Source organism: Carassius carassius, chromosome 18, assembly GCF_963082965.1.
Source record: "Carassius carassius chromosome 18, fCarCar2.1, whole genome shotgun sequence".
In the NCBI taxonomy this organism is placed as follows: domain Eukaryota; kingdom Metazoa; phylum Chordata; class Actinopteri; order Cypriniformes; family Cyprinidae; genus Carassius; species Carassius carassius.
The window spans coordinates 6,859,928-6,884,664 of NC_081772.1; the positions used below are offsets into that span (position 1 = coordinate 6,859,928).

General features: G+C 36.8%; 1 protein-coding gene, 1 long non-coding RNA gene and 1 pseudogene across 6 annotated transcripts; 2 read left to right on the top strand and 1 right to left on the bottom strand.

Annotated features, from left to right (window-relative positions):
* On the top strand, positions 1–944 carry LOC132092227 (uncharacterized). Its single transcript, XR_009422201.1, has 2 exons — positions 1–208; positions 247–944. It is a non-coding gene; the product is annotated as an uncharacterized LOC132092227 (long non-coding RNA).
* LOC132092225 (ralBP1-associated Eps domain-containing protein 1-like) lies at positions 900–19,767 on the bottom strand. Of its 5 annotated transcripts, none has more exons than XM_059498371.1 (21): positions 19,150–19,766; positions 15,741–15,864; positions 14,861–15,045; positions 14,085–14,241; positions 13,635–13,756; positions 12,975–13,019; positions 12,461–12,626; positions 12,309–12,372; positions 11,913–12,067; positions 9,771–9,892; positions 8,264–8,344; positions 7,794–7,881; positions 6,972–7,070; positions 6,807–6,879; positions 6,464–6,594; positions 6,295–6,359; positions 6,017–6,190; positions 5,350–5,439; positions 5,114–5,262; positions 2,669–2,774; positions 900–2,569 (listed from the first exon to the last, which is right to left on the bottom strand). In XM_059498371.1, the coding sequence occupies exons 1-21, from the start codon at positions 19,300–19,302 to the stop codon at positions 2,501–2,503; spliced, it is 2,418 nt and encodes an 805-aa protein (XP_059354354.1). In that variant the 5' UTR covers positions 19,303–19,766; the 3' UTR covers positions 900–2,500. The 5 variants fall into 5 exon arrangements, with proteins under 5 accessions (XP_059354354.1, XP_059354353.1, XP_059354356.1 ...); XM_059498370.1 differs by having other exon boundaries at positions 12,975–13,022; XM_059498373.1 differs by lacking the exon at positions 8,264–8,344 and having other exon boundaries at positions 12,975–13,022; positions 19,150–19,767.
* The window catches only part of LOC132092837 (24-hydroxycholesterol 7-alpha-hydroxylase-like), an 11,309-nt pseudogene continuing 6,299 nt past the window's right edge, over positions 19,728–24,737 (top strand).

Here is a 24,737-nt window from a genome sequence, read left to right on the forward strand (position 1 = left end):
CAGGCTCAAATTAAGAGTTTTAATGTGGTTTTAGACCACAGCCCTAACTCAGGGTAGCAATGCATTTCAATTTTGACAGAAATTAAAATGAGGCTGTGAGGGACCGAAGTACAGTGTGTTCAGTGGATTGAACAACATACGGATCGTTCAGCCAACAAAACTTGAATCTTTCTGGAAAACTTTCAGTAGACAAAAACCGCATAAACCAGTTTTGAAAGTTGAGAGCTGTGAAAATTGTAATCTAAGACCTTAATACAGTGCATGCCATTGTAAAGTCTAAGTATATTGCTCACAGCCTTGCTTTCATCCATGTTAAATTCAACATAGCATCCAACCTGACAAGTCTTTGCTAAAGTATACCGTACTGGGACTGTTCTCTAATTTCAAGAAACTGAAACTATTTATAATTTGAATCATTAATTAAGACCAACAGAATGACAGAGTGTGATATTGCTTTTATACATCAGTTTAACATACAGGAAGTTAACAGTAACTTATATTTTAGACACAATATGCATCTAAATTATATTGACTGATTTTTTCTCCACCAACGAAAACAGTTCCACACGGTGTCAAAACGGAATCAACCATTGGGTCTCCAAGCAACACACATATTAGCGGTGTTACAGTATCGGGGTTTTTGAACAAATCAAAGTGAAAATTGAAATGAGTCGCTCATAAAGACAGCAGTCCCTCGTTTTGTTCTTGAATCATTTTTTGAACAAATCGGCTAAATGAATGCAATAACGACTCCGTGATAAAGACAGATGCTAATGAGTTGTTAAGTAATCTCTAAAAAAAGCAGAGATTGACGCTATTTCTGTAACAAGAAATAAGACAAATGGAGTAAGAGAAACTGTGAATCTATCGGAAAACAGTTGGAGCACTTGACAAAAAAGGAAATTATTAAAATATTGTGCCATTTTTATTTTGTGTAAAAATCACACAGCTGCTAGTTCATTCTGCAGAGACACATCCATGCAGTTAAACATTTATGATCCCACAGCCATTATATAAGCAATTAAATAGAATATTTGCTGTTAGTCAGCAATTAATGCAAATTTACATATGAGATCAAAAGGTGTGTATCATACAATATACAACATACCCCTGATACAGTAAATCAGCCTGAACAGCAGGGAGAAAAGGTTCGCTTTGATTTAACATGGGGGGACACATTACTGTGAAAACCTGCACACCAGAAGCTAAGGCTTTAAGGAGGAGTAAAAGAAAAACAGACATCAGTCAAAACAAATGAACGGATGAAAGACATGGTGCAAGTCTATGTAACAACACAACCGTCACATTAGTTCAGACGTTACAGATACAAATCAAGTGGTTCATCGTAAAGAGCCATTTTATACAAATTGAGATTGTGAACGACATGAAAAAGTAGTGGACGAGAAATACCAATGAAAGCCGAAGTGGAGGAAGTGCAGTCATTGTTTCAGGTCTCAGGTTTGCATACTGATGATGGCACAGAATTTGTGGTGCAGGATTGAATCAGATGATTTACTACATGAGGTACAGTCAACATTTGAGACTGAGAGAGGGACATCTGCTATCTCAGGGTGAAAAAATGTACACGGTTGAACAGGTTGCTCTGTAGTAACACAACAGTGTGTGTTAAGAGAAGAAAAGAAAGCCGACATACATTTGCAACTGTCATCCTCAAACTCTCTCACGCACATGAAAAAAAACACACACAGATGTGCTGTCGACCGATATGGCAAGGAAGAAATATTAAAACGGCAGTTCATCCAAAAAAAAAAAAAAAAACAATTCTGTCATTTGCTCAAAACCCATAAGATTTTCTTTCTTTCATGTGACAGAAAAGGTACATTTTTGAAGAATATCCTGGCCACTCTTTTCGATTTTAATGAGAAGTCATATGGGTTTGTAAAGACTTGAGGGTGAATTTAAATTTTTGAGTGTACTGTCCCTTTAACAAGTGCATGTCAGAATCAGTTTTCTAAAGCGTACTTCTGAAATAGTATGATCTCCCGAAAAATCAGTTCTCCCCTCTTTACGACCAGTGCATGGCCTAACATGATTGTCTGAACACACGGGTGCTTCTAACATGGAAGAACATGACAAGCTGCCTCAGGACTCTGGAGAACAGGAGGGGAAGAGGCTCCTTCATGTTTACCAGAATTACAGCCTCCTGCCAGCCATGACGTCAGGCTCTTGCCTCACATGCTAAACAGAACCTGCAATGTCTGGGGTATTACACACACAACCACTCAGACTTTGTTTCATCAAAGTGCCATAAACGGATATTGTTCCTGGACCCCATCCCTCTGAAAGGCTGTGTGAGACAGAACAGTCTGGAGGAAGCAGCGATCGTGTCTCTTCTCACACAGTCAGCAGAGGAGTGGAGAAAGGGTGAAATGGAAATCCTGCCAGAGGATCCAACAGACCACTCCAAAAAAAAAAACACACAAAAAAACGGGGGTAATCACTCTATCGTACACATAGACATTCAATCTGAACACTCTTTCTACAAATGCGAAAATGGTCTAAGCTGTTCCAGTTGCACTTCAAGTGATATTCTTTCTTCTAGCAGGTCCTAAGAAGACAAAATTTTGAAAAAATGCTTACTGTCAGACATTTGAACAGCTCGTCTTATGAAAAAAACATGGTCCCATTCAATGACATCTCACAATACCTTCAACTGTTGCTGTAATTCACTGTTGAGTCTGGCTAAAACCGTATTCGTTTCTTTGTTTCTTCTAATGGAAGCCTGGATGGCCTTCTTATCTTTACCGATAGACCTGATTTTAAACAGAACAGGAAGAGGAAGCTTACTTTAGGGTACAAGCAAACATTGTGATCAACGCTGGGCAAACCTCTCAACAAAAACTCCAGTACATACATGAGGAATAAAAGACATTATATCGCATACAAATACTGCATTTTATTTATGTTCATATATAAATAAGTATTCAGATTTATTTATAATTATGAATATAAAAAAAAATATAGCTGCAAGCAGCAATTCCGGGGCCAAGCACTCCAACAGCAAATTTAGGAGGTAAACATGGCATGGAGGACCACATCAAATGCAACAGTGAGTAATTACAGCAATTTTAGGATGATTGTAATTGAAATGGCTGAAAAATCATAAATACAACCAGTAGTAATGAGATTAAAAGGCCTATCACTTTTGACCAACAGGTGGTGCTGTAATCAAATCATTTTGGTGTGTTCTGTGTGAGATGACAATAACACACAAAAAGTTTAGTGTCAATATGCTAAAGCATTGCAGAGATACAGCCTGAAGTGTCATTTTGGCATGATGCCTCAATTTCGTTGCGGTGATATGCGAAAACGTTTTGTGTTTCGATACAAAATCCATAACATTTTGTCAGCACAGTCTAAAGATCATCTGATTCAATTTTTGTGAAAATCGGACTAACGGTTAATGAGGAGTTCGAAAAAGTAGGTTTTCAACATAAATCAAAATGGCGGACAGGAAGTTTGGCTTACTCTGGCATATTTGGTATCTGTGTTGTCGGCCTAAGCCAGGGAATATTTTGAGACCAGATTCATTGCAATAGGCTAATGCATTAAAAAATTATTATCATTTTTATAAGTGTAATTATTCATGGTTAATGAATGGTTTATTACTCTTGACCAATAGGTGGCGCTGTTACCAAATTTATGTGGCATGGTCAGTGTGAGGTGACGATGACACATACAAAGTTTGGTGCAAATATGTCGAAGTGTTGCAGAGAAACAGCCTCAAATGCATTTTGGCACCCTTCCAGCAAATTCGTTGATGCGCTAAATGAGAACCGTTTTGTATATCGACAAAAAATCCATAACTTTTTGCCAGCATGGTCTGAAGATGATCCACGTCAAATTTGGTGAAAATCGGACTAACGGTCTAGGAGGAGTTCGAAAAAGTAGAATTTCAACATAAATCAAAATGGCGGACAGGACGTATGGCCAATTTTCGCATAATTGGTATCGATGCTCTCGGCATGACCCAAAGAATATAGGCAGACCATTTTCGTTTCAATAGTCTAATTTATTCAAATGTTATTAGCATTTATGTGATATTTCATTATAACTCTTGACCACAAGGTGGCGCTGCCACCAAACTTTTTGATTACCTTCAGGGCATTGAGCCGAAGATTTTTGTAATTATTTTCGTAATGATACGATGCGATGCTGCGTTCAAAAAATACAGCATTTTAAAACATAATTCAAAATGGCCGACGCCTAAAATGGCTGACACGGGAAAATTCGACTCGACATGACTCACTGAATCTAAAGAGACCAATTGTGTGATTTTTGGCCAAACCATTCAGAAGATATAAGCCAAAATATGCATTTTTCATATCTCCTGACCACTAGGTGGCGCTGCGTCGAAACACGGCAGGTAGTCTCAGGTCATGCTTGTTATAATACACACCAAGTTTGGTCTCAATACACAAAACAATTGCCGAGATATAGCCTCACATGCATTCTTGCGTGCTTTTCGTCAAATTTGTTCAAGTGTTATTCGAGAACGGTTGGACGAATCAACTTGAATTCCATAACTTTTTGCCAGCATTGTCTGAAGATGGTCTGAGCCAATTTTCGTGAAAATCCTAGGACGAGTTCGAAAAAGTAGGTTTTTCGAACAATTGAAAATAGTAAAAAAACTAAACCTTGCGATTTTTGCATTTTGGGGTTCATTCGACTTGGCATGAGCCAAGGATTCAGAGGAAAAAAATAATTTTCATTTTCTGGCTTACGGTTCAAAAGTTATTAGCATATATATTTTGAAACTTTGGACAAGTGGTGGCGCTAGAGAGCTGGAGACTTAAAATTTGCTATAGTTAATGTTGGGACTGTCCTCTATCTGTGTGCCAAATTATACAACTTTCCCGCAATCGGTTCTATGGGCTGCCATAGACTTGCAGTGGAAGAAGAAGAAGAAGAAGAAGAAGAAGCGGAATAATAATAATAACGCCAATGATTACATTAGGTGCCTACGCACCTTTCGATGCTTGGCCCCTAAATATTATTGTATGGCGACATTATTATGATTTTTATTGCTTAATTGTGAAAATAATGCCACAATCAATAAAAAAATAACTGATGGAGTGACTGTCGAGCGTACCTTGGAATTGAGGGCTGGGTTGCTAGAACAGTGGCTATGACGTTAGACTTTTGCGGAAGGTCCTCCACATCTGGCCTGAGCTCATCTTCTGATTTCAGTCTTCGACGAACAGGTTTAGGGGGTGGGGCCAATGGAGTGGATACTTTGGCCTATCAAAACATACATTGAGCAATTATAATGCTGAAGTAATATGCAATATGAAGACTGGTAGAGAAGGTTGGTAGAGAATGGCTTACAGAGTTGACAGAAGTGGCATTTCGTTCCTCTGCCTGAACGTCATTCTTTGCTGTTCTCATCGTCCCGGTGGTTTCTGCACATCTCTCTGCCTATATATATATATATATATATATATATATAATATATATAAAAAACAGTTTTAGGGTCAGTGACCTTTTTTTTCAAAAAGGAATAAATTAATACTTTTATCCAGCAAAAGTGAAAGTAAAGAGCGTTTTTTTTACTGTTTTTTATAATTTCTACAAAAGTATTAAGCAGAACAACAGTTTTGTTTTTATTACTGATAATAATAATACATGTTTCTTGAGTAACGGTTGCTAAAAATACAGCATTTCCATCACAGGAAAAAATGACATTTTACAATATATTAAAATAGAAAATAATTATTTTAAATTGTAATAATATTTCATAATATTACTGTATTTTCCATCAAATAAATGCAGTCTTGGTGAGCATTAGAGATATCTTTAAAAACAATCTCAAACTTCTGAAAGGTAGTGCATATATATTTAGTGCGTATATAGATATAAATTTTTACATTTACTTGTGTAATGTGAATTCATGTTTTCTTTTTCAAATAATCCATCTGTGCATTTTCTTTTTTTTTTATCACAAAGTTTTTTCTTCATAATCTGTCATCATTATAATAAATGGCTCCATTTGTACCTGTCCACTGTCAGATGGTTTCTCTCCATCATCTGCCGGCTGGTCGACAGCAAAAACCTGGAACTGGCTGAAGTCAGCAAAGTTGGGTTGTTCTGGCATCTGCTGGGGTGACGTGCTGGTATGTGCCGGAAGACCATCTCCCTCTACCGAACGGTGACCATGTGGCACTGATGTCTGGGGATTTGAACATTACATATTGAATTAATCTATAAAAGGTGTAATAGTTATCTAATTATCTGAAAGCAATTTATATAGAATTGCTAACTACTGGGCTATACCTGTGTGGGCAGTGGTCTGGGAGGCACTGCTGGGGGAAAGGCAACTACACCTGGCTGTTGCGGACCTGTTGGAGAAGTAAATATAAAAGAGAACTTCAGCTTTTCCTAATCACACCCCAAAAAACAAGAAGCTATGAGTTACCTGATAACTGGTTGTGTGTGTGCATACCTGCAGTGACAGCAGTAAAGTTTCTGTTCATGTCTAGAGAGGAGGATCGTGAGTGAGAGGCGATGGGGCGTGGCGGAGGTGGAGGCGGAGCCACAACCTTCAGTCCTTCCGGGGAGGTGCCGGAGTGAGACCTGTTATAGCATGAGTTGTAAATCTTTTTTGGCTGGAAACTTCACACTATGTTCTAATCAAACATGATGTGGCAAAAAATTGCATTATCTAAATCTTCTAAATCTTATACATGTTAATCTGAGCTTTTCTTCTAGCTACAACACCACAAACACAAAGAAGAACAAAGATTAAAGTGAGTCTGAATTTGGTGCCACTGCAAGACGTTAAGTACCTTTGTCTGTTCACAGCACTGGAAATGGGCTCCTGATCAGATGTAAATGAATCTGAGCTGCTATAGCCATCTCCTGTAAAAAGGAAGGGTAAAGGCTCTCAATGAATTATGGGGAAAAAATTGCTGCCAGTCAGTTAAATGGTTGAATAGTCCAGATGTACTTACCAACAGTGGTACCAGGAAATTTAATAGCTGCTGCTAACTTGGTCTCCTCAGAAAGTTCTGGTGGTTTCGCCATTAACGGGCTTGTTGGATGTGTGTGATCTGTAAAACCAAGAGTAATCCAATTGGTTTCTAATCAAATTATTACATATGTTCATGCAGTAACTACACTACTAGTTAAAAAGGTTAAAAGTCAGTTAAAAGTCAGTAAGATATATTTTTAAAGAAATTATAATTTACAATTGTAATTACATTTTAAAACATATTAAAATAGAAAAGAATTATATTCTATTGTAATAATATTTTTTATATTACTTTTTGATTAAATTCAGGCTAAGCTTCTTTCAAAACCACTGAATAAAATCTGCCATACCCTAAACTTTAGAACAGTAGTGTATGTCAATGATAAGATTATTGTGGAAGAAAGAGTCCTATAACAAATTTGAAAGTTACAAAACTGGAAGTTACAAATTTTATGCAAAAGACATGATTCTAAGGCTGCTAATGTGTTTTGGTTGGTTGCTTCCTTGTTCAGGTCAAAAGCTCAAACCTAAACCTCTGTGATATGCAAATCATGGCTTTTGGTCCTTTCTTCAAATGCAAGTCAATGAGATTTTTAGGGTGGAAAATCATATTTAAAAAAATTCTAAACCCCCAACCCCAAGTATGAGCAAAAGCAATAGTGATTAAGAAAGACAATACACCAAAAATAACAAGAAAGAAAAGACAGGTGGATGAATTTGCAGAACAAAACTTTAAAATGTTACAGCTTAAAAGGCAGTCAAAATTGTAACATGCACTGTAAAAGCGCATTAGTGGACGCACCGCTTCCAGTTCTCTTGAGCTCCATCTCTTGCATGTGGATCTTGCTGGGTGTCATACGAATGGGCACAGGGTGGACTATTGCTGTATCCTACAATGAAACAAGCACATCAACTGTTGCTGTCACGTAAGATTCACTGAACTTAATGAAGATTTATCATCTCAATTATAAAGAAGAACAAGGAATAGTTAAGACCTGGCACCGAGTAACAATAAACAAACATTGTATCACAACACCATCAAAAGACAGCCAGCAGAGTCATCACTTGGATTACATGATACAGTATGAAAGAAAGAGCATGAAAGAATTATCGATAAGCTCAGCAAGCAAAAGTAAAACAAAAATTAATCATTTGATGATGGCACTGTGGCTATGAATTCATCCTGAGGACATGCGCTCTCAGAGAGAATTCACAGAGTATTAGGTTAATGAATATAATTAATCATGAAAGAGCACTGAGTGATTGACTTACAGGGTCAGCTGGTGCAATGTTAGAATCAAATTGGGTCAGAGTTTGTGAGCTTGAGGAGCGTTCGCTAAAAGTCTCCCACTGCTGGAGAGACAGAGCAGAGACATGTCAGCAAGGTGGAGCAAATCCACTCCTCACACGAGCAAACAGAAGCCATAATACAACAACAGAGTGCCCTCTCCGCCCACTGATTGTTAGGATAAACCCGTGATTTGTCTTGCTGTATATTCTCTGGTGACCACAGAGGAACAATTGTCTTCCTAACGGCCTTACAGGCTGAGATGGAGAATGTCACATTTTATTTCCCAATAACATGGATCAGCTTAGAAGAAACACGTTGTAGTTATCAAAAGAGAATTACTAGATCTTGTAGATCAAAATGTTACTGACCAGTTTAAGGGTGAAGTGTATAATTTCAGTCAATTGAAACTGTGAAATGAATGACTATTTGAACAGGTCTTCACATCTGGCATTGGTCAACCCAACTGATAAAATCCCCTGACATTGAGCCAATACAGCTGTGTCATCGGGATGCTCAAACTAAAATTTTGCAAGCTCCCCAGAGCCACATTGTTACACTTTTTTCAGAAATGAACCAATAAATATCTTACTTAAAATGACTTACTACTTATTAAGCTGGGATATGTAAAATCATTTAATATTCAAATAAAATAATTGCTTTCTTAAATGTCCCCAGTCCTATTTTGGAATATTTAACAATTATTTAGTAGGGAAATGTTTGAAACTAATTTCTTCAATACATTAAAAAAAATTAATAAAAATCATGCTTTGGTAAATCATGATTTTAGCGTAAAAATTGAAATTACTTAAAATCATAATTATGACTTCTAATCTCATAATTCTGATTTAGTATGTCATAATTTTGATTTATGTCATAATTATGTGTCATGTCATAATTATGTATCTCATCATTTTGATATGAATTTTGTCAAATTATTAACCAATGCATGTTTTATGTGGCAGAATGGCATTTTTTATTATAAAATGTGTTACAAATCTTATTAAAAAAAAATTCTGCTTCCAAAATGGCTTTATGCTGACATACCCTTGAAAATTAATGTCAGCCAATAACATTGTAGCCCATTGTGCTGGTATAAAATGCACACGATCCAATCAAATCCTGGTATTGTTTTCCACTGAATATTTTGTTTTACTTGGAAATGTGTCATATTATGAAGTATTCCATTAAAAGTAGTCCAGGAGGTTAATCTAAGACTTAAAAGATTTATTTTAAAAATGAGACTTCAGGTCAGCAGTTTTGACTACAAGGCCGCCACATTCCCCAACAAATCAGTGAAGAATTAACTGTAATAACAATTCTCATGAGAGTGTTACATGTCTGGGATGAGGTGTGCTTCACTGGTACCATTTTCTCCTGACCAGATGTGTATTAGTTTCATTTTCCCATAAAGACAGAAGGCAGATAGAACTACAAATTACAAATAGGAGTGAAAGGGGTAGGGTACATTGAGAACACCAAAGTCCTAACCTCATTGCTCTGGTTGAGCTCAGGCCAGTTCTGGTTCAGGGAAGGCATGGAAGGAGATTTATTTGGAGTAACCTCCACAGGGGAAGCAGAAAAGCCCACTTCAGGGTCAGGTTCTGGAACTCCTGAAAACATACAGGCAGACACCTGAACGTCATTCAGCATAAATATGGAATAAGCAGAATAATACTGCATCTAAAAGGTCATACGTGTCATAAAAATTCATAAGGATTCTCAAGATCCCAAGGGCAAAATGTTGCCAAGATACAGGTTCGCTTCCTATGAAGCTGTTATTAAAATATTGGAATTAGTAGCAAGTTTGTTCTCGGTCTACAATGAAACAAAAATTCTTGGAAAAGATAATATCCCATCCAATTGCAACATATTTTAGAATTCATATGCAATTATGAGGACTGAGATTTTGGACAAATTATTTTATTGCAAGTCAGAACAGTGGCTAGAAAACCTTTTGCACTATTGTAGTGAGCCTGGTTATAAAAAATGATAAAAACAGTTTAAACTTGTGTCTATGTTAAATAGCAGAGAGAATATAAAAATCCACACAATAACAGAGCATACAACTATTGTTCAAAAGGTTGGGGTTGACATTTATTTGATAAAAAATATAGTAAAAATTAGCCGATTCCGATACCGATTTTTTACAAGCAAACTGGCCGATTCCGATACCGATTTCCGATTTTTTTTTTCTTTAAGCAACAAACAAGAAAGAAGGAAAGTATGCATAAACAAGATGTTTATTTGGTATTTAATAGGCCAAACTGGCTTTTGGCTCAGTAAGCAGCCTACATTCAATACAAACATAGATGGTACAGACATCGGCATTTAGATTTTGTTTTTGAATTGGGTTGAAACTACATAGAACTGGCCTTAAATTAAAAGATTAACTGTAACCATGTGAAATTAAAGGCAACAACTGCCTAGTTCTACAATCCAAACAACACAAATCAACACACACTCAATAAGATGTTTCTTAATCAGCATTCAGTATTTGTTTTAGTTTTTAAATTTGGTTTTAAATTTAAAAAAAAGGTCTTTACCAGTGAGACAAAATAAAAGTATGCTATATAAATTATTCCAAAATGTTAAAATCAAATAATGTTGGTGCGAATAAAACAAAGATGCAAAGTGTTTCATTCATCCAATTAAAAAAAAATAGGTTAATGATTCACATCTTTATTTTTTTTACTTGAGCCAATAAAAAATAAATTAAAGTTAAAGTTTCTCAAGTTAAAAATTATAGATGTGAATCATTACCCTAAAATGTTTTACTTGAATGAATGAAACACTTTTTTTCATTGTGTTACAGATTTCGAAATACTTCCACACAAATTACATGATAGCGAATGATTACAATGTAGTCTGTGCACGCGGGTGCACTTCCTGAAAAATCGGCCGAAGAAGAGAAAAAAAAATATATATATTTTTTTTTTAAGCAAAAACCGGCCGGTTCCGGAACCGGTGCATCCCTAGTAAAAATGTAACATCACAATATCAATATTATTACAATTTAAAATAACTTTTCTATTTTAATATATTTTAGAATGTATTTTATTCCTGTGATTGCAACGCTGAATTTTCAGCAGCAATTCTTCCATCTTCAGAGATACATGATCCTTAAGAAATAATTTGGTAACACTTTACAATAAAGGTTTGTTAGTCAACATTAGTTAACTACTTTACTTAACATGAACAATACTTCTACAGCATTTATTAATCTTAGTTAATTTCAACATATACTAATGCATTATTAAAATCAAAAGTTGAGCTTGTTAACATTAGTTAATAAACCATGAATTAACAAACTAACATTGAACGACTGTATTTTCATTAACATTAATAAAGATGAATAATTTATTAAATGTATTGTTCAAGTTAGTTAATACATTAACTAACCTTTACTAATGAAACCTTGTGGTAAAATGTCACCAATAATTTTAATATGCTGATTTAGTCACCAATTTACACTTATAAAAAGTGTAAATTGGTCACTAAATCAGAAAAATATCATATTCAGAAAAGGTTTTAAAAAGCACTCTGTATGCAGATCTGTGAAACATTATGAAATACCTGGGCTGCATATTTCCCAATCTGAAGCTGTGGTTGGCATGAGGCTTTTCTGCTTACCTGCTGAGTCATCCAAGTCAATAAGCTTTGGCATTAGGCTCTCGGGGAGCTTTTCAGGAAGGTCATAACCATTTTTTCTGGCGACCACAAGATGAAACGCAGCACAGAACTCATCAAGTGTCAGTGCACCATCTTTATCAAAATCTGATAGCTCCCTGCAATGTAAAGCAGGTCAATCAATACAGAGCAGATGAATATTTGAAGGCACAAATAAACAGATGATTCAAAGTCAGGACATTAACAAATCGAATGCAAATGGATAAGATTATCTACCAGTGCTGTTATGGAGTGGCAACATATGCATGAGTTCTTTGTTACACGTGTTTCAGGCAATCTACACCAAGGTCATTTAAAATGAACAAAGAGAGACAATGTAACTCATGTACAACTACTTACCAAATGTGAGACAGTTCAAGAATAGGCAGTTTTGACTTTGTAAAGAATTCCTTCGCGGCTGAACCTGAACAACAGAGAATGGATACATTTTTAGGCTTTTAACTTCAAAACAGAATAAAGGCAGTTACTGTTCAAAACAAGGTCTCACTTACCAGGGATTAAACCAGTGAGATCAGCCTGAATGGTCTTAAACTGGTTTATGTAATACTGTCTTTGCTCATCTGTGATTTTCCAGGGGTCATCATAACCACTGGTCTGTCTTTGGATTTCATTTGTGGTCATTGCAGACGGCACAGTCCGTACTGTTGTGCTCTCCGGCTGGAGCAGAAGAAGAACAGGGAAAAATAAAAATTAGATTTTGTAATATATTTATATTATTCCTGCTGAATAAAAGTATTTTAATTAAAAGAAATTCTTGCTGTTAATACACAATATATATTTATTTATCTTTAACATTTTAAAGGGGTCCTACATGCCTTTTCACTTTTTGAATTTTAGTCAATGTGTATGTTTGGGCATAAAAAAGATCTACAAAGTTACAAATCTCAAAGTCTACTACAAAAAAATCCCTTTTCAAGAACTACAACGAACGGCTCGTTTGGACTACAGCGTTGTTTTCCAGGGTTTGTGATGTCACAAAGCAGCCCTATTAGCATAGTCACAGACCTGAGTGAGGAGCAGCAGTCCGCCATTACTGTTTTCTTGCTGTAGCTGCTGGAGATACAATGTCAGCGTCAAAGAGGCATTACAAATGTCATGTGTTGGAATGCATCAACTAACATAGGAGTCTCCACAGACCATCGAGGACATGGTGGTTAAATTACACAGTGGTCAGATTCTGTGATATTGTCCTGTTTTGCCAGAGCATGAGCTCTTGAAGCCCCGCCCTCTTCTGAAAAGGGAAGCGGGAGCACCAGCTCATTTGCATTTAAAGGGACAAACACAAAAATGGTGCGTTTTGCCTCATTCCCTAAAAGTGGCAATTTCAACAAGCAATAAAGATTATCTGTGGGGTATTTTGAGCTTAAAATTCCCATACCCACTCTGGGGACATCAGAGACTTGTTTTACATCTTGTAAAAAGGGGCATAATAGGACCCCTTTAAACAACATAAACAACTACCTTCTTTTCAAATTTCTAGTATGACCAGTAATTATCTGAACATTTGGGCTTCAGCAAATATTTAATAAAGTCTGCTTTTGTGTTATTGGAAACACAACAGTAACCATCTGTTCCTCCACAGAAGCCTTGGTTACAGCAGGCTAGTGGTGACAGATCATGTTGTATACCTAACAAATGTATACACAGAGGCCTGCATTGCATTACCTGAGCTGATGGGGGATGCATTGGAAGTGTGCAGGAGGGGGGCGTGTCTGTAAAGCTGACCCAACTTTCCTGGACAGGAGGGGGTGAATGGGCGGACCACATCCCATCACCTGTAACTGGTCCTTAAACAAGACACAGAAAAAGAAAAGAAAGGACAGAAAGAGAAATATATAACAGTATTAAAAAAGGATAAGAACGAATCAATATAACAAATTACACATCTTGAATATTTAGTAAGAACATCATGTGACCTTTATTTTCAAAAATCCAAATGTATAACTGATCTTTAGGATTGCCTACTTTATAATAACTTTCATTAATAAATAATTACCACATTCAATTTTACATTATAATGTTTGAATAAATACATAAAATAACATAGTTTGTTAATGTTAGTAAGGAAGGTTATTGTGTGATCCATGTATGATTATATTATTAAACATTAAGGACCTGGCTGTGCTTCTCTAAAAGGTGGCCAAACAACTCCTGGCACTGAGGGCTGTCTGTCAACGTTTCCACCGCTGGCCTGGCGTTTGTGCTTCCTCCAGGCATGGGGCGAAGTGGGAGGGGACTGGTGCGGTGACACTACAGGAGATGTGGTGTCCGGCTGCAGCCAGAGATAAACAAAATTAATTACTTAGCAACTTTATAGACTTCCAGCAAAACAGATGGCCTTGGAGCAGCAGATATACACCTTGAAGTATTGTTCTTGTAGCTCAATTGGTAGAGCACTGCTTTATCAAGCGCAAGGTTGGGGGTTCGATTCCCCGAGAACACATGATAGGTAAAAATTGATAGCCTGAACGCACTGTAAGTCGCTTTGGATAAAAGCGTCTGCTAAATGCATAAATTTAATTTTAAAATTTTAAATTTGAAGTAAATAAATAGTGATTTTATATATCCAAAACAGTACACTTAATGCATAGACGCTATTGAACATCCAAGAGTTAACTGACTTGGCACAGAGTTAATGTAACTCTTCAGCCATCAGATCAATGCTTTAACCAATACCACACAACACCCCAGATGATGACAAATAAAAGAGCAAAATTAAGAGCAAAGACTGATTTTCCTTTTTTTTGTCAATACTGTTGTCTAATAAATATTTACTACATAATAGACAGTGACAGATCTAACTGGCTCAATTTATCCCATAAGGCCTAATGCACTGTTTTCCTATTTTGACACATATTCAATAACAGCATGCAGGATATATGCTGTAGTACCTGTGGATCTACGGTGGGCACACAGGGCTGAATAATCTCATGCGCTGACACTTTTTTGGCTTGCACTCGGCCTGGAGGTCTGGGTAGGTAGGGCCCCTGGTTCTCTGTGTCTGCAAACATGACCGCATGCCTCATCTCTTGCTCGTTCTTGCCCATCACAAAGCGAGGGAGGGGCAGATCCCTGACTGCAAACACAACAGAGACAGATTTAATATTCAACTACTGCCAGCAGTGCTAAAATAAGTACTTCTATACTGACTGCTACAGCTGACTACAGGAGGACAAAATTTTTGATTAATAAATCAGTAAAAAAAAAAAAGCAAAAGTATCTTCAAGGCTACGAGCCAGATCTTATTTCCTGCTTATTAATGCCGCTGTCAATTTCTCATTGTTTTACAAGGCCTTGTGTCTAAGTTCCCAAGATTAATGTAGTGCTTTTGCACAGGGCTTCCTGTCAGGGACTGGGTTTATATACAGAACAGTCATGATAGTCAAAGAAACAAACAGGAGCATTTGCATTTTGGCTTAAAAGGCACAAACCAACATTTCACAGAAATATACAATTGCACAAAAAAAAGACACTTAAATGCACAAAATACTATTCCAGGACTCAACCTAAATACTAGCATTAAAAATGGCTCTTGAGTTTGCAATATACACATTCAGTCCTTTTCATCGAAGAGGCAGTAGGATTATCCTCTAATTCTTGTTATGTAATGGGCTGCAACTGCCACAATGGATTCATTTGTGAAATGAGTGTCTATACAAATACAAGGATGTACAAGGATAACTTTACATTAAAAGAGCATTTTGATTTAGTGCATATGGTAAGCACTTGCAGAATCAATAAAAGGGTTTCAGAAGGTTTTTTGCTACCCACCATTGTTCAGACTCTCCACGCGCAGTGGCAGTCCAGACTGGGCCAATGCAATGAGCTTCAGTGCAATGTAGAACTGACTCCGACCGAAATGACCGAGACGTGTGGCCCCACAAAGTTCAGTAATCTAGGACAATGGAAACAGAACTATCAGTCAGATAAACTGACCTTACTAGCATCTACAATACAAAGGCGAACATTCAATAGCATGACCAAAAGTGACTTCAAACAAACACACGATATAAAGCACTAAGCTGGATTTGAGATAACTGAAATAACATTTCATGAACAGTGAAACACAACAGTCTGCCAATTATTTGATCTCAAACTACTTTTTTTATAAAAATACACACACACACATATACAGTCGTGGCCAAAAGTTTTGAGAATTACATAAATATTGGAAATTGGAAAAGTTGCTGCTTAAGTTTTTATAATAGCAATTTGCATATACTCCAGAATGTAATTGAATGAAGATGTAAGTGAATGTAAGTGAATGAAGAGTGATCAGATGAATTGCATAGCCCTTATTTGCCATGAAAATGAACTAAATCCCAAAAAAACCTTTCCACTGCATTTCATTGCTGTCTTTAAAGGACCTGCTGAGATCATTTCAGTAATCGTCTTGTTAACTCAGGTGAGAATGTTGACGAGCACAAGGCTGGAGATCATTATGTCAGGCTGATTGGGTTAGAATGGCAGACTTGACATGTTAAAAGGAGGGTGATGCTTGAAATCATTGTTCTTCCATTCTTAACCATGGTGACCTGCAAAGAAACGCATGCAGCCATCATTGTGTTGCATAAAAATGGCTTCACAGGCAAGGATATTGTGGCTACTAAGATTGCATCTAAATCAACAATTTATAGGATCATCAAGAACTTCAAGGAAAGAGGTTCAATTCTTGTAAAGAAGGCTTCACGATGTCCAAGAAAGTCCAGCAAGCGCCAGGATCGTCTTCTAAAGAGGATTCAGCTGCGGGATCGGAGTGCCACCAGTGCAGAGCTTGCTCAGGAATGGCAGCAGGCAGGTGTGAGCGCATCTGCACGCACAGTGAGGCCAAGACTTTTGGAAGATGGCCTGGTGTCAAGAAGGGCAGCAAAGAAGCCACTTCTCTCCAAAAAAAACATCAGGGACAGATTGATCTTCTGCAGAAAGTATAGTGAATGGACTGCTGAGGACTGGGGCAAAGTCATATTCTCCGATGAAGCCCCTTTCCGATTGTTTGGGGCATCTGGAAAAAGGTGAGCGCTACCATCAGTCCTGTGTCATGCCAACAGTAAAGCATCCTGACACCATTCATGTGTGGGGTTGCTTCTCATCCAAGGGAGTGGGCTCACTCACAATTCTGCCCAAAAACACAGCCATGAATAAAGAATGGTACCAAAACACCCTCCAACAGCAACTTCTTCCAACAATCCAACAACAGTTTGGTGAAGAACAATGCATTTTCCAGCACGATGGAGCACCGTGCCATAAGGCAAAAGTGATAACTAAGTGGCTCGGGGACCAGAATGTTGAAATTTTGGGTCCATGGCCTGGAAACTCCCCAAATCTTAATCCCATTGAGAACTTGTGGTCAATCCTCAAGAGGCGGGTGGACTAACAAAAACCCACTAATTCTGACAAACTCCAAGAAGTGATTATGAAAGAATGGGTTGCTATCAGTCAGGATTTGGCCCAGAAGTTGATTGAGAGCACGCCCAGTCGAATTGCAGAGGTCCTGAAAAAGAAGGGCCAACACTGCAAATACTGACTCTTTGCATAAATGTCATGTAATTGTTGATAAAAGCCTTTGAAACGTCTGAAGTGCTTGTAATTATATTTCAGTACATCACAGAAACAACTGAAACAAAGATCTAAAAGCAGTTTAGCAGCAAACTTTTTGAAAACTAATATTTATGTAATTCTCAAAACTTTTGGCCACGACTGTATATATATATATATAATAAATGCAGCAGAGCATAAGATACTTTTTCAGAAACAACAACAAACACAATACTGAATTTTTTAAATATTAATGTATTCCTGCAATTACAAAGCTGAATTTTCAGCAGCAATTATTCCAGTCTTCGGAGTCACATGATCCTTCAGAAATCATTCTTATATGCTAATTTGATGCTCAAGAAATACTCACTATTATTATCAATGCAAAAAACCAGTTGTGCTGTGAAATACTGTTTGGAAACCATGATAGATTTTTCAGGATTCTTTGATGAAAAGGACAGAAGCTGTTAGAAATAGCTTTTTGACTGTAGTTTATGTAAATACATTATTATGGTGTTACACAGATGATATTATAGGCCAGGCATAGTATAAAACACTTCACATTTTACAGTATGTAACAAGGGGTCTGTAACTCTATCCACTATGGGTCTCTTGTATTAGACAACAGTTCGGTCAATCACCAATATAATGGCAGTATACATAATACAACTCACTTAAACCAGAAAACTAATAATATTTAATATACATAAATGATAATCAGCCAAGTTGGTACAGTTATCAATCTTAAAATTGCAAAATGTTTATGTAAAATTAATGAAACATTAGAAATCCATTAGTAGAGAAACAAAATCTAAAAAAAAGTTGACATTTCACACAAGTAAACCTTTAATGAAACGCCCTTACACTTACTAAAGTATAACAGATCAATAAAACTGTTGCCCAGACAAGATCAACAAAATAAAAAGTTGCACTCATCACTAAAACTCATGGACACATCCCTTCAAGAAACTCTGGCCACAAATCTATAAGCAACTAGACTATGAAGACCACAAGTATTTGAAACTTGTTATGCTCTAACAGTGCTAACTATTGCAACAGATGAGTTAATCAGCACCAAGCATCAGTGAAGAAACAAACATCTCTCAATGACACTTTAAGAACCAACAACCATGTCTGGAGTCTCCAAAAGGTGTAGACTTAGGTCAAATATTATAAACGGAAATATAGTTAATAAATTAGACCGTTTTGACTCATTCCACAACAAAGGGTCAAACATTATGCATAACACCAAACCTTCTTTCTGGCATTAATACTTTGATAAGTGAGAAAATCACCTTTCATGGGTCACCAGCTGTATATAAATCTCATGACAAAAACAGAAAATGACTATTTATGCTGATATTTAAGAGGAAGCAGGCGCAACTAATAATTCTACAGACTTGCACAACAGGAAACAAAGTTAAACCCTACAGATGCTCACCCTTTGTCTGTGCAACTCACCAACAATGATATTAATTCATCAGAACAGTCTAAACACTCTTGACATCACCCAATAATCCATTAGAGCTATTAGCATGTCTGAAACAATGTACCCAAGCCATCAGTTCAACTTACTAGTGTATAAGCATAGCAACAAAGATCTGTTGACTAATACACATATTACTGAATCAGATGTATAGTATACCTGATGGACCACTTCGTTTGAGAGCTGGGCCGCCCGGAAGAGGTCCAGAACTTTGCCATTGGAAGCCACTTTTTTGGTGTTATCCACATCACAGAAGAGGAAGAGTTCAGAGTAATATTTCTGCTCGACATCGCTCAGTGTTAAACTCTCCATCGTGGCATCAAACCCGCAGCTGGTGGCTTCACCTTATCAGGCCAGTGTCGTGCCTTTCGGGGTATGAGCAAGGCAAGAAACTAGCCAAACACAAGTAAGATCTTTCTGTGAAATGGGCGGACTCGAAAGAGGGTGTTTTGGGGCGCTTGTTGTTGTTTATATGCACCGTTAGTCGCTGTCTGTGCTCTTGTCTTTTGGCCCTCGCAAAGTCAACCAAACTAATATAGCCTGAGACGTCGAAATTCAGCTGTAACAACGTCGAGACTGGGTTCCGCTGTCGCGCAGGCTCTTTAAGAGGATGATATGGCCGTCGGTGGAGCGATGGAGGTCGTGTAGCCGCTGAGTGACGTTAGGAATAAAGTTTCGTGCTCTTCGGGCTGCTTCTTTCTGCAGACAGCGCCGCCATTCCTGGACCCCGTGACGTCATGGCTCAAGCGCGGAGGACCCGGATGGAGTGTGGCGTCACAGGTGTGCCGTCAGCTAGCGTCCTTCGAAAATTTGCTGTTTCATACATGTTAAAGCAAATTTATCTAATCCAAAATCTGTTTTAATACATATAGATAATTCGTTTTCGTTAATAACTGATATTAAATATATTGGTAATTAGAAATCTTCTATTTTATTGTATTGCAAGTGATTTTTACATTGTATAGCGAGCGATTTAATTTAATTTAATTTAATTTAACTTAACTTAACTTAACTTAATTTAATTTAATTTAATTTAATTTAATTTAATTTAATTTAATTTAATTATATATGAGAACATAGTGGTAGGATGAGCTAAAGCTAGAATAGCAGGGGTTAGTATTATGACGTCACACGGTGTTGCTCATAGTGGGAGGGGTCAGTTGTGTTGTGGGAGGATTTCGTTTCAAGGTAGCTACCGATCATTCCCTATAATGAAGGAATCCGATCTTATAGGAGAGAGGAGAATTAGTGTTATCAGATATGTTAACAGGATCTTTTGACAAAGACTCACAGAGCATCACTGGATAGGTTGCGATGGAATGGATTACTTTAATTTTGACTGTGTCTACTATGGTTATTTCTTTTCATCTTCTCTTTGGCAAAATAAGTCATCCCAATGCTCCTCCATGTATAAAGCTGGATACCTTGGTTTGGTGCTGCTTTCGAATTTGGCAAAGCACCTTTGGATTTCATCCAGAAAGACAGAGCCAGAGTAAGTTTACCCATTGTGAAATTACTTGAATAAAGAATCATAACTGTATAGTCTAGATGGTTTGCATATGGATATAGATTATTTTTTTCATATAAGATTTGCATATATATTTTTGTTTATGCAAGTGACACTGACACCTGATTTCATGGATTGTAACATTTCCCCCCAGATCATTAGTTATGTCAATTAAATATAAAATGTCATTGAAAAGGATGGTAACAGTTTTGGCATAAATCATACAGGGTTGGTCTGCCATGGGTCCAGAAGTCCATCTCCTCCCCTGCAAATTTTGATGAACCGGTTGCACTCATACTGTCCAAAAAAAATAAAATAAAAAAAAATTGTAAAAGTGCAGTGTGTTATAAGTGATAATTAGATTTTTAGAGCAGATTTTTTTTAATTAACATATTGCCAATATAGTTAAATATTTTATATAGTTTCTCTTAAAATTAGCAGCCAGCACATTATTATTACTATGATCAAAATAAATAATATAAGAACATTTGCCTTTAGACTTTATATGTAAACTACACATCTTTGTTTACCATGCTGCTTGTTCATTGATTGGTTGATTGATTGCTTGTGATGGCTGGCTGTTTATACTTTCAATACTTTCATTAGCAATTACAACAATATTATCCAGATGCTACGCTGCAGCCCTGTTGCTGATGTTGACTTGTTTTGTTTTTGAGCTGTGCCATACTAACCGAGTATGAAGACCACAGCACCACTAATTTATGCAACTAGGACAGAAGCCGCACACAATGGCTCTTTTTGACACACTTTTTGTCCTGGGCACTGCTGTGCCAGTTCTCTGAAAGCATGGGGGGGATTAATCTTATGATATATTGAGTATAACTAAGCTATAACAAAATTCAGCTTTGCAAAAAAGGCCTAATATTACCTAATTTGAAAATGCTGAGTTCAGAATATTTGAACTTTTCACAGTGTACAACAATCACAAATGTATCAGCTAGAATGGATTTATCAGAATAACCAAAGGAGTTAAATGTCAAAAGTTACAAGAAGTATTCAAAATGTATCATTTAACTTACAGTCTGCAATGGACAGGAAAAATATATTCAAATGTTCCATTTCATGTTAAAAAGAACTTAAAATGAACACATTTATAAATACTGTAATTTTCTGTCATTGTTTGGATGTAGTAAAACACCCAAGATAAGAATCATGTCTTCTTTGTGGCAGTTTTTCTGTTGTTAAGGGACTGAATCCCACCTTACATATGGTTGTCGAAAGCAAAAATGCTATGAAATCCACATCTTTTTTTGTAAGAAAGTGTGTCAAGTTTGAGGGACAACAGGCACTATTTTTGAAATCTGTACCACAAAATTATATAAAAAAATTTTATATATATATATATATATATATATATATATATATATATATATATATATTGGATTTCATTCAGCAAATATAAAGAAGTGCAGTGCAATACAAAAATCTTGTAATGTAATTAGATAATTTTAAGTCATTTATTTTTCGAAAACTGTATTAAACACTTCATTCCTTATTTTCAGGAGTGTTATCCAACAGTAATGAGCAACTTATGGGTCGATGCAGCTCTCCTAATTCCTAGAGAAGTTCACAACATATGATGAAGGATTTGCAGACATGTTCTTGATGTATGTGAGTGCTACTGCTGCAATATTACCGAAAGCTGCAATTATGAAACACAATTAGTCTCCTGAATAATTTTAAATAACTTGAAAAGTAATCAACTACTGTAAAAGCCTCGCATATCAGCATAAGTTTCTTCTGAAATACATTCAAAACATCTATAGCCAAAGAGTAAAAGGATGCACCTTATGTGTCTTCAGGGAATTGGCAAACTCAAAGCAATGGCTCATTTCTCCGCTGAGAAATATGACTGTCAAATCACAGGAGACCCTCTACAGTGAAAATAATAGAAATGTAATATAGGTAATTTTCTTTCTTTCTTTCTTTCTTTCCTTTCTTTATTTATTTATGTCCCCTAATGGCAATTGATTTTACAGATAGACCAGCATACAAAAAAATACAATTTACAAAACATTAAAAATAACGTAAAAAAAAAAAAAAACAGGACAACACAAGACCAAACAACTACCTACTTCCACCTACTCCCCATATTCCTAAAATTAGCTAAGAGATAGAAGTACTGCAGGAATAAATGATTGTTTGTACCAATTACTCCTAACAGGAGGGAATAATCTATGTAAACTGCTCCACATGTTCATGATAAATACAATGATTGACTTTATGGGCATCAGGTGAAAATATAAAATCTTGAAACCCCCGTTTTGAGAAATTCAGTGTTACAGTACATCACTTGATCACTAATGGATCCTCTGCAGTGAATGGGTGCCGTCAGAATGAGAGTCCAGTCAGCTGATAGAAACATCACAATAATCCACACAACTCCAGATTACTGTTGTTACTGATGTTGATCTTGAAACACATAGAATAGAGTTTAATGCTGAACTAAATCTTTCTTATTAGTCTGTTGAATGTGTACATTTATAAACATGTTGGGACCAATGATTTACTTTTTCTTTGGGCTTCCCTGGCAAATGCTATACCAGTAAGTGAGAGGTTTATTTTAGTGCTTTGACACTGTATCTTTCTATGTGTTAACTCAGATCTGACATTGAACATAATGTTGCTGAGAACTAACATTTTAACTTTATTCTAGATTACATTTTGGGCCATTGCTTTTATTTTGGCCTATCCTAAAGCATATATGATTGCAATGGATCAGATCAATGCTGCCAAGACCAAGACCAAGACCAAGGTAAAACCAATATCTCAAAACCATTGGTTTTCAACTTGTAAATACATATATATTTATTCAGCATTGTGAGGCTTCTTATATTTGTAACTTCCCCCAAGATCCACTAGAGGACAGCAAACTGTCATGCATTGTCTTTAACAAGCCTTACAGAATATTTTTGTAAGTATATGACAAATTTTCCCATATACACTAGAAAACATGATTTTCATATTGCACAAAGAGGTGCATTTACGCACCTTTATATGCACAACACCATAGCACATGACAGTTAAATACAGTCACTTAGTCACACAAGCACTAAGATAGTCACTTACAGTCGTGGCCAAAAGTTTTGAGATTACATAAATATTGGAAATTGGAAAAGTTGCTGCTTAAGTTTTTATAATAGCAATTTGCATATACTCCAGAATGTTATGAAGAGTGATCAGATGAATTGCATAGTCCTTCTTTGCCATGAAAATTAACTTAATCCCAAAAAAACCTTTCCACTGCATTTCATTGCTGTCATTAAAGGACCTGCTGAGATCATTTCAGTAATCGTCATACAAAACAACATACAAAACTCTCGTAGGGGAAAAGAATACACATTCATATATACAAATGTTAGTAATCGTCTTGTTAACTCAGGTGAGAATGTTGAGGAGCACAAGGCTGGAGATCATTATGTCAGGCTGATTGGGTTAGAATGGCAGACTTGACATGTTAAAAGGAGGGTGACGCTTGAAATCATTGTTCTTCCATTGTTAACCATGGTGACCTGCAAAGAAACGCGTGCAGCCATCATTGTGTTGCATAAAAATGGCTTCACAGGCAAGGATATTGTGGCTACTAAGATTGCACCTAAATCAACAATTTATAGGATCATCAAGAACTTCAAGGAAAGAGGATCAATTCTTGTAAAGAAGGCTTCAGGGCGTCCAAGAAAGTCCAGCAAGCGCCAGGATCGTCTCCTAAAGAGGATTCAGCTGCGGGATCGGAGTGCCACCAGTGCAGAGCTTGCTCAGGAATGGCAGCAGGCAGGTGTGAGCGCATCTGCACGCACAGTGAGGCCAAGACTTTTGGAAGATGGCCTGGTGTCAAGAAGGGCAGCAAAGAAGCCACTTCTCTCCAAAAAAAACATCAGGGACAGATTGATCTTCTGCAGAAAGTATAGTGAATGGACTGCTGAGGACTGGGGCAAAGTCATATTCTCCGATGAAGCCCCTTTCCGATTGTTTGGGGCATCTGGACAAAGGCTTGTCCGGAGAAGAAAAGGTGAGCGCTACCATCAGTCCTGTGTCATGCCAACAGTAAAGCATCCTGACACCATTCATGTGTGGGGTTGCTTCTCATCCAAGGGAGTGGGCTCACTCACAATTCTGCCCAAAAACACACCCATGAATAAAGAATAGTACCAAAACACCCTCCAACAGCAACTTCTTCCAACAATCCAACAACAGTTTGGTGAAGAACAATGCATTTTCC